Source organism: Cupressus sempervirens, chromosome 4 (genome assembly GCF_028749045.1).
Source record: "Cupressus sempervirens isolate cs-2001-9-10 chromosome 4, ASM2874904v1, whole genome shotgun sequence".
Classification (NCBI taxonomy): domain Eukaryota; kingdom Viridiplantae; phylum Streptophyta; class Pinopsida; order Cupressales; family Cupressaceae; genus Cupressus; species Cupressus sempervirens.
Window position 1 is genome coordinate 614368366 of NC_143121.1, and position 14872 is coordinate 614383237.

At 36.2% G+C, this 14872-nt stretch overlaps 1 protein-coding gene across 1 annotated transcript; it reads left to right on the forward strand.

Annotated features, from left to right (window-relative positions):
* The first annotated feature begins 3790 nt into the window (after window positions 1-3790).
* LOC149562735 (uncharacterized) lies at window positions 3791-5553 on the forward strand. The gene is made up of 3 exons (XM_089828018.1): window positions 3791-3893; window positions 3975-5064; window positions 5148-5553. Exons 1-3 carry the CDS (start codon window positions 3791-3793, stop codon window positions 5551-5553), a joined length of 1599 nt encoding a protein of 532 aa, XP_089684144.1.
* Window positions 5554-14872: the final 9319 nt, after the last annotated feature.

Consider the following 14872-nt stretch of genomic DNA (forward strand, 5'->3'; position numbering starts at 1 on the left):
CATTCAAAATGGTTCTCAATGCTGTCTATCCAATCCACAACTGAATCTGGATCCATTTGTCCACTAAAAAGTGGAACACCTTCTAAAGCCTTGCCACTCAATGCCTTCAATGCTTTCAAGAATGGCTCTTCAGGAAGAACAGGATCAGGAGCTGGTGCTTCTTCCTCCAACTCTACTTCCTTCTCCTTTGCTTCAGCTTCTTCTTTAAGGTCAATCTTTTCTTTGACCCTATCATCTTTGTCTTGGACTTCACCCAAGAGCTGCTCCATTTGAGCTATTCTTTGTCTTAACAAATTGTTATCCTCTTCTTGTTCCTCAACCTTCTTTGCTAGTTCAGCATTAGTCACCATGGCTTGGGCTGGTGTATTCTCTCCTATTGATTTAGAATATTGATGCATTGACCACAAGCTTGATCAACCAAGCTCTGATACCAATATGGTGTAAGATAAAACTCCAAGGCTTGTTTTCACACCCTCCAAGAGACTTCACTTGCCTCCTAGTATCCTATTTCTCTATAGGATCTTCCAATAGGCTTAGATCATTAACTAAGACCTATTCAAACTCCTCTATAAGAGTCAATCTCTGAAAACTTCACCTTGAATGATCAACACCCTAGTTTTGATTCACTTCTCCACACTCCCTTAGAAGGCTCTAAGTGCCAAATCTCTATAAACATGCTCCAACATTGCAGGGGTCTTCTCCATCATGTAAAAAATCATAATATTTCCCATTTGAACTATTTTGGAAGGATCTTGAATCATCTTCCAATCAGCTTCAGCAATTCATCATGTAGAGACCTTAAAATAGGTTTATTTCCTTGTAGTCTTCACCAGTCCGTTTTTCCCATTTTTAGTAAATTTTTTCCAAACAACTCAAAAAAATAAAACTTTATTTGGATACCCTTTTGGAAGTTTTAAAACTTTCATTAAGGGTTCTGGGTCTGAAAGTGATCGTACAGGGGGTTCCTATAAATAAGGACAAGATGCCTAATAGGCCTGATTTCTAGGACTGAACTGTGGTTTTGATAGCAAACTTGCTCAAAGTAAATCCTAAATGACTGGTATGACTCCTATATGCATAGAATGGATAGATATGATGTTTATCTTCATGAAAAATTCCTGGAGCAGTACGGATACGTACAACAATACAATGTTTCTTCACTCTTTTCACCTCTAAACCTCTAACCGGGTTGCACAAACTCGCCTAGGGCTAGGGCCTAGCATAATATATAGTTCTTCATGCTTTCACAACTCCTAACTCCTAAAAATATATACAAAAATGACTTCTCTTCCATTTCCATCTATCATGAATGATTATCCATGGTTAGATTTCATGGAGGAGTCATGACTCTCTAAACTACTCAAAATAAGCTGAAAATAGACTGCCTGAACTAAAACGCCCAAAATCAGTACTTAGATGAACTCAAAATGACCTGATATCCAAATGAAAAAGTTCATAAACAACCTATAGAACACTAATCAAGAATTATATTTAGTCATTCAGTCCATTAAATATGACTGTCAACACAAACACTAGTAAAAATCTGTTAAAAATGCTTGCAGAGCTCTCTAAACTTTTTCTAAACTATTACAATACTTCCATCATACTTTGTTTTCGAGTATTAGGTCTCATTAGATGTCATTTCCTTCATTTTAGGGCCTATTGGATGCAGCATAACCATCCTATAACTTAGGGAATCCAAAGATACCTGAATGGCATGCACTCTTTTGCAATAATTGCAAAATTGAAGACAACTTCTTCTCAACACTTGGCAACTTTGTCATGTGCCTCAATCCTATATTCTAGGACTCATAACCACCTATTTTTCATGGATCCAAAGCCATTTATGACCTTATGGAATCTTTACAACAACCATTATGTATTTAGAACACATTTAAGACTCCAACTTAAGCTAAGCTCCTAACACTAGGAAATTGAAATAACAACAAACAAAGGTTAATTAGTGACCTTAGTCCTAGTGACTAATTCACCTAACCAACATAAAACAAGACCTTCTAAGGTCCTCAACCAAATTATACTAACTTCTTGACTTGGCTAGAGTCAAGTACAAGCCAAAATTGACTAACTAGTAGAGGTTAGCCTAGGTGCTCCTGCACCATCTCCCAGCTTGTCCTCTACTCCTCTTCGCACATCATACAGTGTGGATACTGATAGTGACACCAGCGATAGTGCTTCAACAGCTTTAGACATGTGGAGTTCTGTCGATAGATATAGTGAGAGGTCACTTCATCAGTTCAGTCCGCATGCATACATCGCCACAGTGATAGGTCCAGAACAGCAGGGTACATTCAGTCTTCCAGATACAGGTTCAGTGACATATTTGGGGGACAATATTCATGATCTGCCTCTTCTTCTTGATGCAAAATTACCTTCTTCAATTGTCACGAGGGTCTCAGACTCTCTTGTTCATTCTCTACATGATCAATCCTCACAGGTTGAAGTGAATGTGGATACTTATGATCAGCAGTTGCAGCAAGGTTCTTCATCAGTTGTAGGGACAAACAGTTCTTTGGGACAGGTTCTTCAGCTAGTTGAGCAGGTTTCAGAGACATCACTTATCCATGGGGTTCTTTCCACACACAACGGAAGCATCTCCTTTGTACCTTTGGCTTTGTTTCTTCCTATGGGGAGGAACACCATTCTACAATCTTGGATCAACTTCTTCATTGGAGCGTTCACTGTTCGACATTCTTCTTTGGGGGGGGGGAGCCCATTCTGTCTCTCTACCTCTTCTCATCATTCTCTTATGTATATATTGGATGTATGTCATAATGGGGGGGTCTTGATTACTCCATCTATCCATGCATCCTTCTTTATCTCTCTTTTTGGGGGAGGGTTTTTCCCATGAGGTTTTCCCTCTTTCCTCGCTTTATGGGAGATTGCATATCATTATGTACATGGGTACCTAACATGGCCTAGTAGCCGGGACCCATCTTGCATTTCATCCTAGATTGTGTAAGCTTAAGGGCATTCCCCTAACTTGCACTTAAGGGGGGGTGTTGGTGTAAATAAGTATTTACTTATTACACTTACTTAAGTTTTACTTAGGTTAATGCATTATTTTATTATTATTTTAGGTGAGACACTTAGGAGTTTGTGAACTCTCATTGAGTTACGCAACTCTAATTAGGCTAATGGTGTCTACAACACAGGAGTATGCATCATTCACTAAGTTGTCATGATGACAACACAATTTTCCGCACTCCTCATTTAGCACATGTTGTCTACTCCACTGATTTTCGTACTACACCATTGTAGTCTTATCCTCACATCATCGCACTTAATCCCGTGCTTAATGGAGGATAATCCATATGTGGTGGACAGACACTCCTAGTGTACTCTTATAGGTTGGTTGTATCTATTATTGAATGAATATCATCATTCTGATCATACTCTGCCTATTTTGGTCTACTGTGTGCTATTGTTGAGTTCTTTTGTTCTTGAGTGAATTCTGGCCTAAGCCAAATTCTTACAATTATAAAATAACATGTTACAAAATTATTATTTTTTACAATAATATCACTATTAATTTTAAATCTTAAAACTAATGTTCACTCCAAAAGTAGCTTTGTTTAATTTCAAAACAACAATTTTTAAGTTGAAACAAAAGAATTTTTTAATAGAACCACTGCAGAAAAATCTCAACAATACCTTAAAGCCCAGCCGACAGTTACTCGGGGCAACGAATCTTACAGAACTATACCAGTCGCAGAAAATCGGAGCACCAAATCTTACATAAACTTGTGAGTAGTCTGTTGAAGGAAGCGCAATGGCTTCTGCCGCCCTGCCATTTGCTTATTCCTCCACTGTTCCACATCCATCTGCAAATTTCCATTTGAAGCCCTTGCAAATTTCCCTATCTTTCTGCAGATGTGAATTTAGACCCCAATCATCCCCGTCACTAGATGCAAACAGCGGTGCGGTTCACCGGCTTCCCAAAAACTAAACCTCAGTCAAGCGGTTCCGCTCTCTGAAAAAGGAAAAGGACGTCTTGAAGGACTTCGCAATCCTTCAAGGGTCTATAATTAAAAAGGGGTGCACTCCCAATCCTTCAGTCTGTGAATTACTTATTCATCGCCTGGGCAGTGCAGGGCATTTGGAGCAGATGCGAGATGTTTTGAGGTTAATGAGCGAGCCAACAGAGAAAGCCTTCTGCAGCATCGCTATGAGCTACGCCAAAGCGCACATGGTTGACCAGGCCCTTGGAGTCCTCGACGAAATGCAGGTAGCACGACTCCCTCCCACAGTCAATATCTATAACATTTTGCTGAATTTTCTTATTGATGAAAACAAGTTTACGATGGTGGAATCACTCTTTTCACAAATGAGGTCAGCTGGGATCCAACCAGATGTTAAGATCTTGACCACGTTGATCAAGGCTCGATGTAAAGCAGGCGAAATGACCTCTGCATTGTTTTTGTTGAAACATATGTCGTCCCACTTCGCTTTGGTCCCCGACAAAGTAACATATCGTACTCTTATGTCTGGGTTTATACGAAATAGTAAGATGGAAGAGGCTGTGGACTTATTGAAGGAAATGGATTCAAATGGGTGCACTCCTGATACTCGGACTTCCACTGTAGTGGTCAATGGGTTCTGTAAACAGGGAAGAATTGAAGAGGCTACCAAGCTTCTAGAGGAGATGCGTGGAAACGGACTCTATCCAAATACTGTGACTTTCAATGCACTGATAAGTGGATTTTGCAAGCAAGGAAGAATTGAGGAGGCTTTTAAGTATTTGGAGGAAATGCGTGGAAGCGGGCATTATCCAGATAATGTGACTTTCAGTACACTAATCGATGGGTCCTGCAAGCAGGGAAGAGTTAAGGAGGCTACCAAGCTTCTAGAGGAGATGAGTGGAAGCGGACATTATCCAGATATTGTGACTTTCACTACACTAATGAATGGGTTCTGCAAGCAGGGAAGAATAAAGGAGGCTACCAAGCTTCTAGAGGAGATGCGTGGAAGCGGGCTGTACCCAAATACTGTGACTTTCAATACACTGATAAGTGGATTTTGCAAACAAGGAAGAACCCAAATACTGTGACTTTCAATACACTGATAAGTGGATTTTGCAAACAAGGAAGAATTGAGGAAGCTTTTAAGTATTTGGAGGAAATGCGTAGATGTGGATCTTACCCAAATACTGTGACTCCCAATACACTAATTCATGGGCTCGGGAAGCAGGGAAAAATTGAGGAGGCGAACCAGCTTCTAGAGGAGACGCGTGGAAGCAGGCTCTACCCAGATACTGTGACTTTCAATACACTGATAAGTGGATTTTGCAAGCAAGGAAGAATTGAGGAGGCTTTTAAATTTTTGGAGGAAATGCGTGCATGTGGGTCTTACCCAGATACTGTGACTTTCAATACGCTAATTGATGGGCTCGAGAAGCAGGGAAGAATTGATGAGGTTGTTAAACTTCTACAGGAGATGCATGGATGTGGGCATTATCCAAATATTGTGACTCTCTCTACACTAATCAATGGGTTTTGCAAGCAGGGAAGAATGGACGAGGCCGTAAACTTCTGAAGGGGATGCGTGAAAATGGGCCCTACCCAGATATTGTAACTTTCAATGCGTTAATTAATGGAGGCCGTTAAACTTCTGAAGGGGATGCATGAAAATGGGCCCTACCCAGATATTGTAACTTTCAATGTGTTAATTAATGGGTTTTGCAAGCAAGGAAGAATGGAAGAGGCTCTTAAACTTCTAGAGGAGATGTGTGGAAGTGGGCTTTACCCAGATACCGTTACTTTCAATACGCTATTCAATGGGTTTTGCGATCAAGGAAGAATGGAGGAGGTTGCTAAATTCTTAAAGGAGATGCACGGAAGTGGGTTTTTCCCAGATGCCATGACTTCCAGTACAGTATTCCAGTGTGTTCCGCGCGATGCACACAGAGGGAAGAGCAGGAACAGCTATTGAACTTTTTAAGAGCTCACTAGGATGGGGTACATATGTGATGAATATACTTCCAGTATCATATTTTACTCTGCAAGGATGACGACCTCAAAGCTGCTCTGAAGAAAGTCAAACTTATTATGTGCTGGTGAAGAGGCTTTTAAGGAAGAGGAAATCTCATCAAGCAACTTGGCTTATGAAACAACTGGAGGCAAAGGGCTTCTATACTCAAGCCCATTATATTCTGAAATTAGTCCTGAAGAAGTCAGTGATATTTAGGTAACTGTTCAAATCAGGAAATCACATTTATGGAATATACAGTTTCACTATTTGGTTACCATTTCAACATATGTTAATAGTAATTGCTTTTTTCTGCAAAGAAATGGATTCTGATTACTGAGCTCTATAGCACTTGGGATGTGAGCTTGCCACCAGGACCCTTGATCATAAATGGGATGATTCATGCCACAGCAAGGGATACAAAAAGCTATGGTTATTGAGAAATGTTAGAGAAGCAATAGAATTTAGTGAAGTTTTATGGAGAAGGATTTCCATTCAGAGATCATGACTCTATGACACTGAATATCTATATAGATTAGGAAAGTGGAAGGATATGGTATAGCTCTCTATGCAACAACAGTGCTTTAAGAAAACTGGCAAACCGCATTCTCAAAATTGAAATTGTGCCAGAAATCATCATTGTCTTGGACAAGTTGTTGGATAATAAATTTGCTTGAGTTTCATATGCAACTGGAATAACACAACTGTTACCGTTGAGGAAATATACAACAATTTTTTAGTTTGAAATTGCCCTCATAACCTGTGTTTGGTATCAAGTCCAGAAAAATAAAGATAACAAGGGAGAGCAGAAAAGAACCAAGAGACACTCATAATTACCCTGGGAAACTTCAAGATGAAGAGAAAAATCCAGCTACACAACCAAAAATGTCACTTTATTGATCATAAAATGTTCAATGGTACAATGCCTTTCGCTTGATGCAATTTATTAAAAAAGGAGAGACTCTTCACATTCCAATTGAAGGTCTCTTGAATTTCTCAAAACATAATTTTTTACTTTCAATACATCTCTTCTTATTTCCATGCCTCAAAGCATGTTGAATGACAGACATCTTTATATTTAATATTTCAATTTAATCGTGAGTGTCCTCTTCAGCTGAAGGTGACCATAACGATAATAATGTCCATATTTTTAGAAATAAAGATCTCTATTGCAGCTACAATCTCCTACACTCCCTCTTAGCTAGAGAGAGATCTTTAGCTGAATAGTCACACAAGGCTGCAACCAAAATGTCAATGATAAAATAGATCGTATAAAATTCATGGAATCACTCGACATGAAAACCCCGCAAGAAACACAACCAGCTTTCATCATGATGTTGTCATGGAATCTCTCATTTTTAATAATCATGGAATCTCTCATTGTTAATAATCATGGAATCACTCAACATGAAAAACCTGCGAAAATCATATTCAACTTTTATTAATGCCGATAGGCATTCTTCAATGGTAGAATGGGTGGAGTGAGAAGGTGTGAGCGCGTTAATGTTAACATTTACTTTCTAGGTTAAATTTGACAACCATCTACACGTCAAGATCTTAATATTTATTATAAACATGGTATATTATTTTTTAAAAGTTTACTTAATGATCCATAAAATATTTTAAAAATTATAGATTAAGAGATATAAATAATCATTTAAAAAACTTAATTGTGTGCAAAAAAGAGGCAAAATATAAAAAAATTAAGTGCAAAAAAAAGAATGGAAATACAAATATTTTTAGATGTAGTAAATTAAATTTTAATCATGCTTATAATGGATATCTATCGGCATTTCTTTAGATAGATTTATTTAAGATATCTATACTAGTCGTAGACTCACTCAACGTGATGTTATGAAATCTCTCAACATGACAAATCTGCAAAAATCACAATCACTATTCATCATAGACTCACTCAACCTGATGTTGTCATGGAATCTCTTAACATGATAAGTTACTAAGGTTTACAACTAGCATTTTATCACTAACTCTCTCAATGCGATATAGTCATGGACTCTCTCAACATGTCTTCCAACTCCAATTACAAAATCTCTCATCGTGATGACATCATGGACTTTCCCTACTTGCTCACTATGAATTTCTCCTAAGCGAAAGAGTTATTAGGTTGCCCTTACAACTTGTTATTAATTTCAAATGAATAATAACTCATAAAACCATAGTTGAAACTTTCTTCCAATAAAAGTTTCAAAATCTACAATAAAAGGAAATTATAGCTTAAACTCTTTTCCAACAAGAGTCTCAAAATCTACAATATTGAAATTTTAACATACGTAAAAATGATGAGGATTCATAATTACTCTCTTTTAACATAAACAATTTTGATCATCACAACCAAATGAAAGCTCACCTTGGAGCTAAGACATCTCCCTCTCCCTCTGAATCAACATTCTTAAAATATTGCTTCTAGTTGCATCCTACAACCAAGAGTAATTATTAATAATCAATGTACACACGAGAGAGGTTTTTTCTTGTGCCTCTATAGCCATTGCATCAATATCAAAATTATACACTATAGCTACTGAAATAAAATAAAATACTTATCTCTTTTGCAAACCCCTTGTAATGGATTGAATCCTATTTCACTAATCATGTACCATTCAGAGGTGAAAGATATCCTTGGAGTCAACTTTATGACCCATCTTCAAGAGTTTGCACATGCAATCAATTTCCTAATGAAGTAGTTCTACAGAAGCTACTAGTGACAACATTTTTCTTGCTACTAGATCAACCCCCATGTTCCAGATTTTTTGCTTAAAGTTCTTCCATCGCTCCTTCTGGTCTAGCCCCCATGAACCATGAATTGACAAAGCAACATCAGGAGACCATGATGATAGCTATCATGAATCAACAATTACGAAGGAGACAAATCAATTGGAATAAATACGACAATTGAAGCCAGTCAAGTAGAATCCACAGGAGTAAGAGAGTCCAATTGCTTGCTGCAAAAATAATAAATAGAAGAACACTTGTTGTCTCTTCAATCTCACACACACATGAATGAGCCTTCTTAAACTTTGCCGTTATGCAAAATCACTCCAAAAACGGATAAATAATAGGAGATATCACAACACTTACATAGGCGGTGAAAAATAATTTCAATGCTTGTTGTTACAAAGGAAGATGCCATAAGTGTTGAGGTGGAATAAAAGTGCCACATGCATGTCACATCAACCAAGCATCTCCAATCGAAAGTCGAATCAAGGTTCGAGAGAAAAAAATAAAAAAATTTGTGAGTTGGTATGATCATCTTTCCATCCTTGGGTTCTATTGAATAACATGGAATTTAATGTCCTTTTTGCCACAACAAAAACATTAAAACTTACAAACACTTGGAGAAAGAATGAGCCGTTATAGCAGTGTTACCCGGGGATGCATCCCCCGTATAGTTTGAGCCATCCTCATCCCAGAAATGTCTTGAAGACGTGGGGACACCTAGGGGACTTTAACTTTGACATCTAGAACAAATTAGACTTTGACTCGCAAAGTAACACAAATTTGGCATATGAATTTTGTTGATTCTTATATTTTAAGGTTCTATTATGTATAAGTACATTCTTTATCCATGTGTTTGTATAAATATTTTAAATTTCTCTATAGATTAATTTTCCCTATTATTATATAGCCGTCCCCATTTGCCACCCCCCATCCCCAAAATCGGCAAAAAAATTTGGTGCCCCAAAAAACTGTCCCGCTGGCCTTTGTCGTCCCCATCCTAGAAACTTGGGGGAACATAGGTTACTGGAAGAGACAGACTCAATATCTGATGGTATACACATCAAATACAACTTCAATCGAGCATACAATTTTTCTAGTAGGGAGACGGAGAATAACAGAGAAAATGCCCAGGGCGATGACAACATGAGCATAAGAATTAATTAGGCGACTTCCACAAACTTAGAAGATATATACCCAAAAAAATAGAGTGAGAATGACCTGCACATTGACATGGAGAGGAGTTTGATGCATTGCTAGAATGGGACAAAGCTTGATATTGTTGAAGAATTTCAAGATCTACCGTGACACTTGCATTGAGAGTGCTAACCAGCTTCTACTCTAGAATGATCGAAAGAAAATATTCACAGCCATAATTGTAGGGATGATGAAGCACAGTGTCAACAAAATCATCTTTTTGAGAACTAGTGCCATACTTCACCTCACGATACAAATAAACCACAATAAAATATGCCTATTGACTTTCAATCAATACCACAAAAGATAAACAGTCTCTATATAGAGGAAGATATTGAAACTATATATTTATTCTACAAATACTTCAAGAATAACCACAATAGCCATCAAATGTTGTTATCTAAACATGTTCCCTAATACCATGTTGGAATTTAAGCCCACAAAAATAAAGATAAACAACAATAAGGGAGAGCAGAAAAGAACCAAGAGACACTCAAAATTATCTTGGGAAAATCCTTTAAGATGAAGGAAAAAATTCAACCACACAACAAAAAATATCACTTATTGATCATAAAATGTTCAAGTGTACAATGCCTTTTGCTTGATGCGATTTATATAAAAAGGAGAGACTCTTCACATTCCAACTGAAGGTCTCTTCAATTTCTCATAACATAATTCTTTATTTTCAAATACAATCTCCAGTGAGATGACAGAACTTGAGGTGAGCGTTCTTTTCTCATGGTGTCAAGGAACTGTGTAAATATACATCATTGCAAGCACATCAGTATAGGTTTGATTCTATTAATATTATGAATAATTGTAACAAAATTACCAGCAGAGATGTTTATATTTTGTTGTTTTTATTCTTGTAAGATGTCTATATTAGAAGATTGGTTATAATCATAATCAGTGAAAGATTGATGTTTATTTATTGATTTTCTAACAAATATGCCAGCCGTAGGATAAACCACAACTACTGTCATTGCTTTTGTTGCCTCCTCTGTGCTACTACTACCAGCAGCCACAGAAAAAGTTAAAAGAAAAAGGAGAAGAAATAGAGATAAATATTGGTCGTGATATACATCATACAACCTAGACAATTTTCCACTGTAGTACAAGTAGGGTGATATCTAAATATTGTTTTCTGAAAGGAAGTTTGTAAGCCCAATCAAAATGGCTAGGAGGAAATTGTGTTAGTTTGGCACTGGTCTTTCAGTGAGTAGATTAAGTACAGACAACTTTGTTGACAATGACACCACCACTTTTAACTCAGCAAATTGTATTATGATTTCTATTCCTTTCTTTTCTAATATGTCATCCCCAATTGGCTCCCCATCTCTAGGATGAGTTTGATCCACCAGGGAACAAGTTTCAACACTCTCTATTTTGAATTCAAAAAACAAGTGATTTTCTATCCCCTGCAATTATGAAGTTATTAATAGTATGTAATGTCCCTAAGTTAATGGTACAAAATAATTAATTAGGTGGTTTCAAAATTTTAATAGTAGGACAAGGATCTACTTAATTAATTAATAAATAAAAAGTGGCCAAGGAAAATAATAATAAATAAAGTATGTCAGCCTATTTGTTACCCTCAGGGAAACTTCTTTGAGCCCATTTTACTGCTGTGTTTGGCATTGTAGGAGGCAATTGTGGAGTTATCTTTTCTTGTATATTTGCAACCCCAATCGCAAATGAGTCCTTTTTGCAATTTTAAAGGTGTAAGATCCTCCCTAATCTGTAATTGCAGTTTTGGTGGTTAGTGTAAAGTTTATTGATTGTTTATTGGTGGAGACTTACTAACTTTTATAATCTGAATATACAAGTATCTTCAACAATCATCAATTTAATTTCTTATAAATTGTATTTCTGATCTGGAATGAATGTCCTTAACATATGAGTATTGATTTCCTTTGTCTTTTACTGATACTATTTTATATATGTGCAGATCTGAATAGACTGAGATGCAATTACCTTTGTGATTGATTGATTCAAAATTTAGAATTCAAGCAATATATATACGTATGCCTTAAGGTATGTTTACGTAGGGGTAGGACCCTACGTTTCCATACCCCAACACAAACCTTTAGAAGGCACTGATCAAGATACTGAATTTCTTTAATAATAAGTGCAGTCTTAACAATGACTTGTGATGGTTCATAATATCGACTATCCTCATCAATCGACACTACACTTATTCAATGCACATTATCTTCATCGATATTTTATCTCATTCGATTATATTGAGTTGATCGGTTAGTAATATAAGGTCATGATAGTATATATGTGTATATATATGTGTGCGTGTGTGTATGTGTATATATATGTATATCTATATGTGTATACATACACACACACATGAATAATTAGTTTTAATATAAACTAAATATATTGCTTCAATTACCATGAAGCTAATATACTTAAAACTCCCTCTTTAGCAAGACAGGAATTGAAGGAATTATAACAAAAGGTTATACGCCACTTAAAATGTGGTCAAACTATGGTGTGCGGGAAAATTTGGCCTGAAGAACCATGATGGTTATCAATGTGTCCGGAAAAATCTGACCAGAAGAACAAGGATAACACTTAAATACTTTTGGTGTTAGAAGATAGATCAACTATAAATAAGGTCGTCACCTTATAATAGTGATCTTACACAAGAAAGGTCATCACCTTTCATAACACAAATTTGCAAACAATCTAATTTCAATTATTCATGCATATATTAATTTAAAAATGTAATTACAAATTTTTCATGCCAAGTTTACTTCTGAAGTACACTATTTTCAACTTTGCAAGAGGTTTGGTAAAAATATCATCATTTTGGTCATTTGTGCTGATATAAATCAACTTGATGACACTTCTGTCAACCATGTCTCTTATATAATGATAAGGAGTCTCGATGTGCTTCAACGGATTGTGGAAAACAGGATTTGCAGAAAGCTTGACACAACTCTGGTTATCACAATGAATTATTGTAGGACTTAGTTGTTTTCCAAAAAGTCCAACTAATAGCTTTCTCAGCCATACTGCTTCACGTGCTCCCATGGAGGCTTCCATGTACTTAGCTTTGATGGAATTTTTTACGACTAAACAAGGATATCATTGCTGATTCAAGACTGAAGAAACACCCTGTAGTACTCTTGTGGTTTATGGAACAACCAACCCACTTAGAATCAGTATAGCCTTCAAGTTTGATCTCTACATTTTTGTACTTCAAACCAAGACCAATAGTGCCATGTAGATATCTCAAGATATGTTTGGCAACCATCAAATGAATCTTCTTTAATTCACACATAAAATGCCTTAAAACATTTGTAGCATAGCAAATTTCAAGTCTAGTATTTACAAGATACATAAGTGATCCAGTGATTTGTCTGTAAAGAGTGGGATCAATAGGCTCAGAATTCACAGTTTCTTCTTTTAGTTTGTGTAGATTAGTTTCCATCGGAGTTGTTAGAGGTTTGTTGTCTATCATTCCAGATCTAGTCAGAATGTCCCGAGTGTACTTCCCTTGATTTAGAAAAATATGATCTTTCTTTTGACAGACTTCTAGGCCCAAAAAATAGTGTAGTAGGCCTAGATCCGTCATTTCAAATTCAGCTATAAGATCTTGTTTGCATTTTTCAATCAAGTGATCATTACTTGTTATTAATAGATTATCAACATATAAAATGAGTATTAACATGTCATCATTATAAATTTTGAAGTAGATGTTAGGATCAGCATCGTACTTTGAATATCCTAGTTTGTTGAGGTAGCTATCTATCCTTTCATACCAAGCTCGAGGTACTTGTTTGAGTCCATAGAGGGCTTTCTTGAGTTTACATACATATTTATATGTATCTTTTATAGCACAACCTTTAGGTTGTTCAATATATACTTCTTCATTTATGACACCATTTAGGAATGCGGTCTTGACATCCATTTCATGTATCTTCCATCCTTTGGATGCTACAATTACAAAGGATGTTGTAATTGCAATAATTGTTCTTACGGAAGTGTAGCGAGAAACAGGAGGAAAAGTTTCCTCATAATCAATACCTACCTTTTGAGAAAAACCTTGAGTGACAAACCTTGTTTTATGCTTTTCAATACTGCCATCAGAAGCATATTTGATTTTGTATAACTATTTTGATGAAACAATTGATTTGTCTTTTGGTCTAGGATATCCCAAACATCATTTTGTAATATGGATTGATATTACTCAACCATAGCATCTTTCTAGGCTTGACAGATTAGGGCTTCTTCAACAGTTGATGGTTTATATTTAGTAAGCTCAATTACTAAAGGAGTGTAACAAGATTTGTTCCTGGTTTTCTTACTTTCCCTGGAAATTTTGTTTGGCTCAACATTATTTTCTTTAATCATTTTCCCTTCCCATAATGGCCTTTTCTTGATATTAGTGATGTCTCTATTATCTGTATCTGGTAATGATTCATTCTCTTCTAATATGTTCTCTCTCCAAATTTCAGTTTGTAGATTTTCATTTAAGTCTTTGATGGGCTCATCTTCTATACTTGTAGATAGTTTTTAAGCATTGTTTTCTTCAAATATGACATCTTTTCTCACTTCAACTGATCTTTGTGCAAGTATATAGACTCTATACCCTTTGGAGTTCTCACTGTACCTAAAAAATATTCCTTTCTACGTGGATGGTTCTAACTTGGTTCTTTTTTCTTTAGGTATGTGAATGTAAACAGCCAACCGAATATTCTAAAATGACTTAAGTTTAGTTCCTAAGAAAACTTCTTCAAGAGTTATGTTTTCTAGTATTGAGTGTGGACATCTATTTTGAATGTATACAGTTGTATTGGTGGCCTCTGCCCATAATGAGAAATGTAAATTTTGATCATGAAGCATGGCTTTTGCTACTTTAACAATGGTTCTATTTTTTTCTTTTTGCTGTCCCATTCTGTTGAGGATTATAAGGTACTATATACTTTCTCTTAATCCT

Bases quoted from the DNA above. Each gene is read 5' to 3' on its own strand.
- LOC149562735 (XM_089828018.1), top strand. From the start codon at position 3,791: ATGGCTTCTGCCGCCCTGCCATTTGCTTATTCCTCCACTGTTCCACAT. The intron at 3,894-3,974 runs GTGAATTTAGAC...ACTAAACCTCAG, and splicing joins TTCCCTATCTTTCTGCAGAT to TCAAGCGGTTCCGCTCTCTG. The intron at 5,065-5,147 runs GTGACTTTCAAT...GGAAATGCGTAG, and splicing joins CAAGGAAGAACCCAAATACT to ATGTGGATCTTACCCAAATA.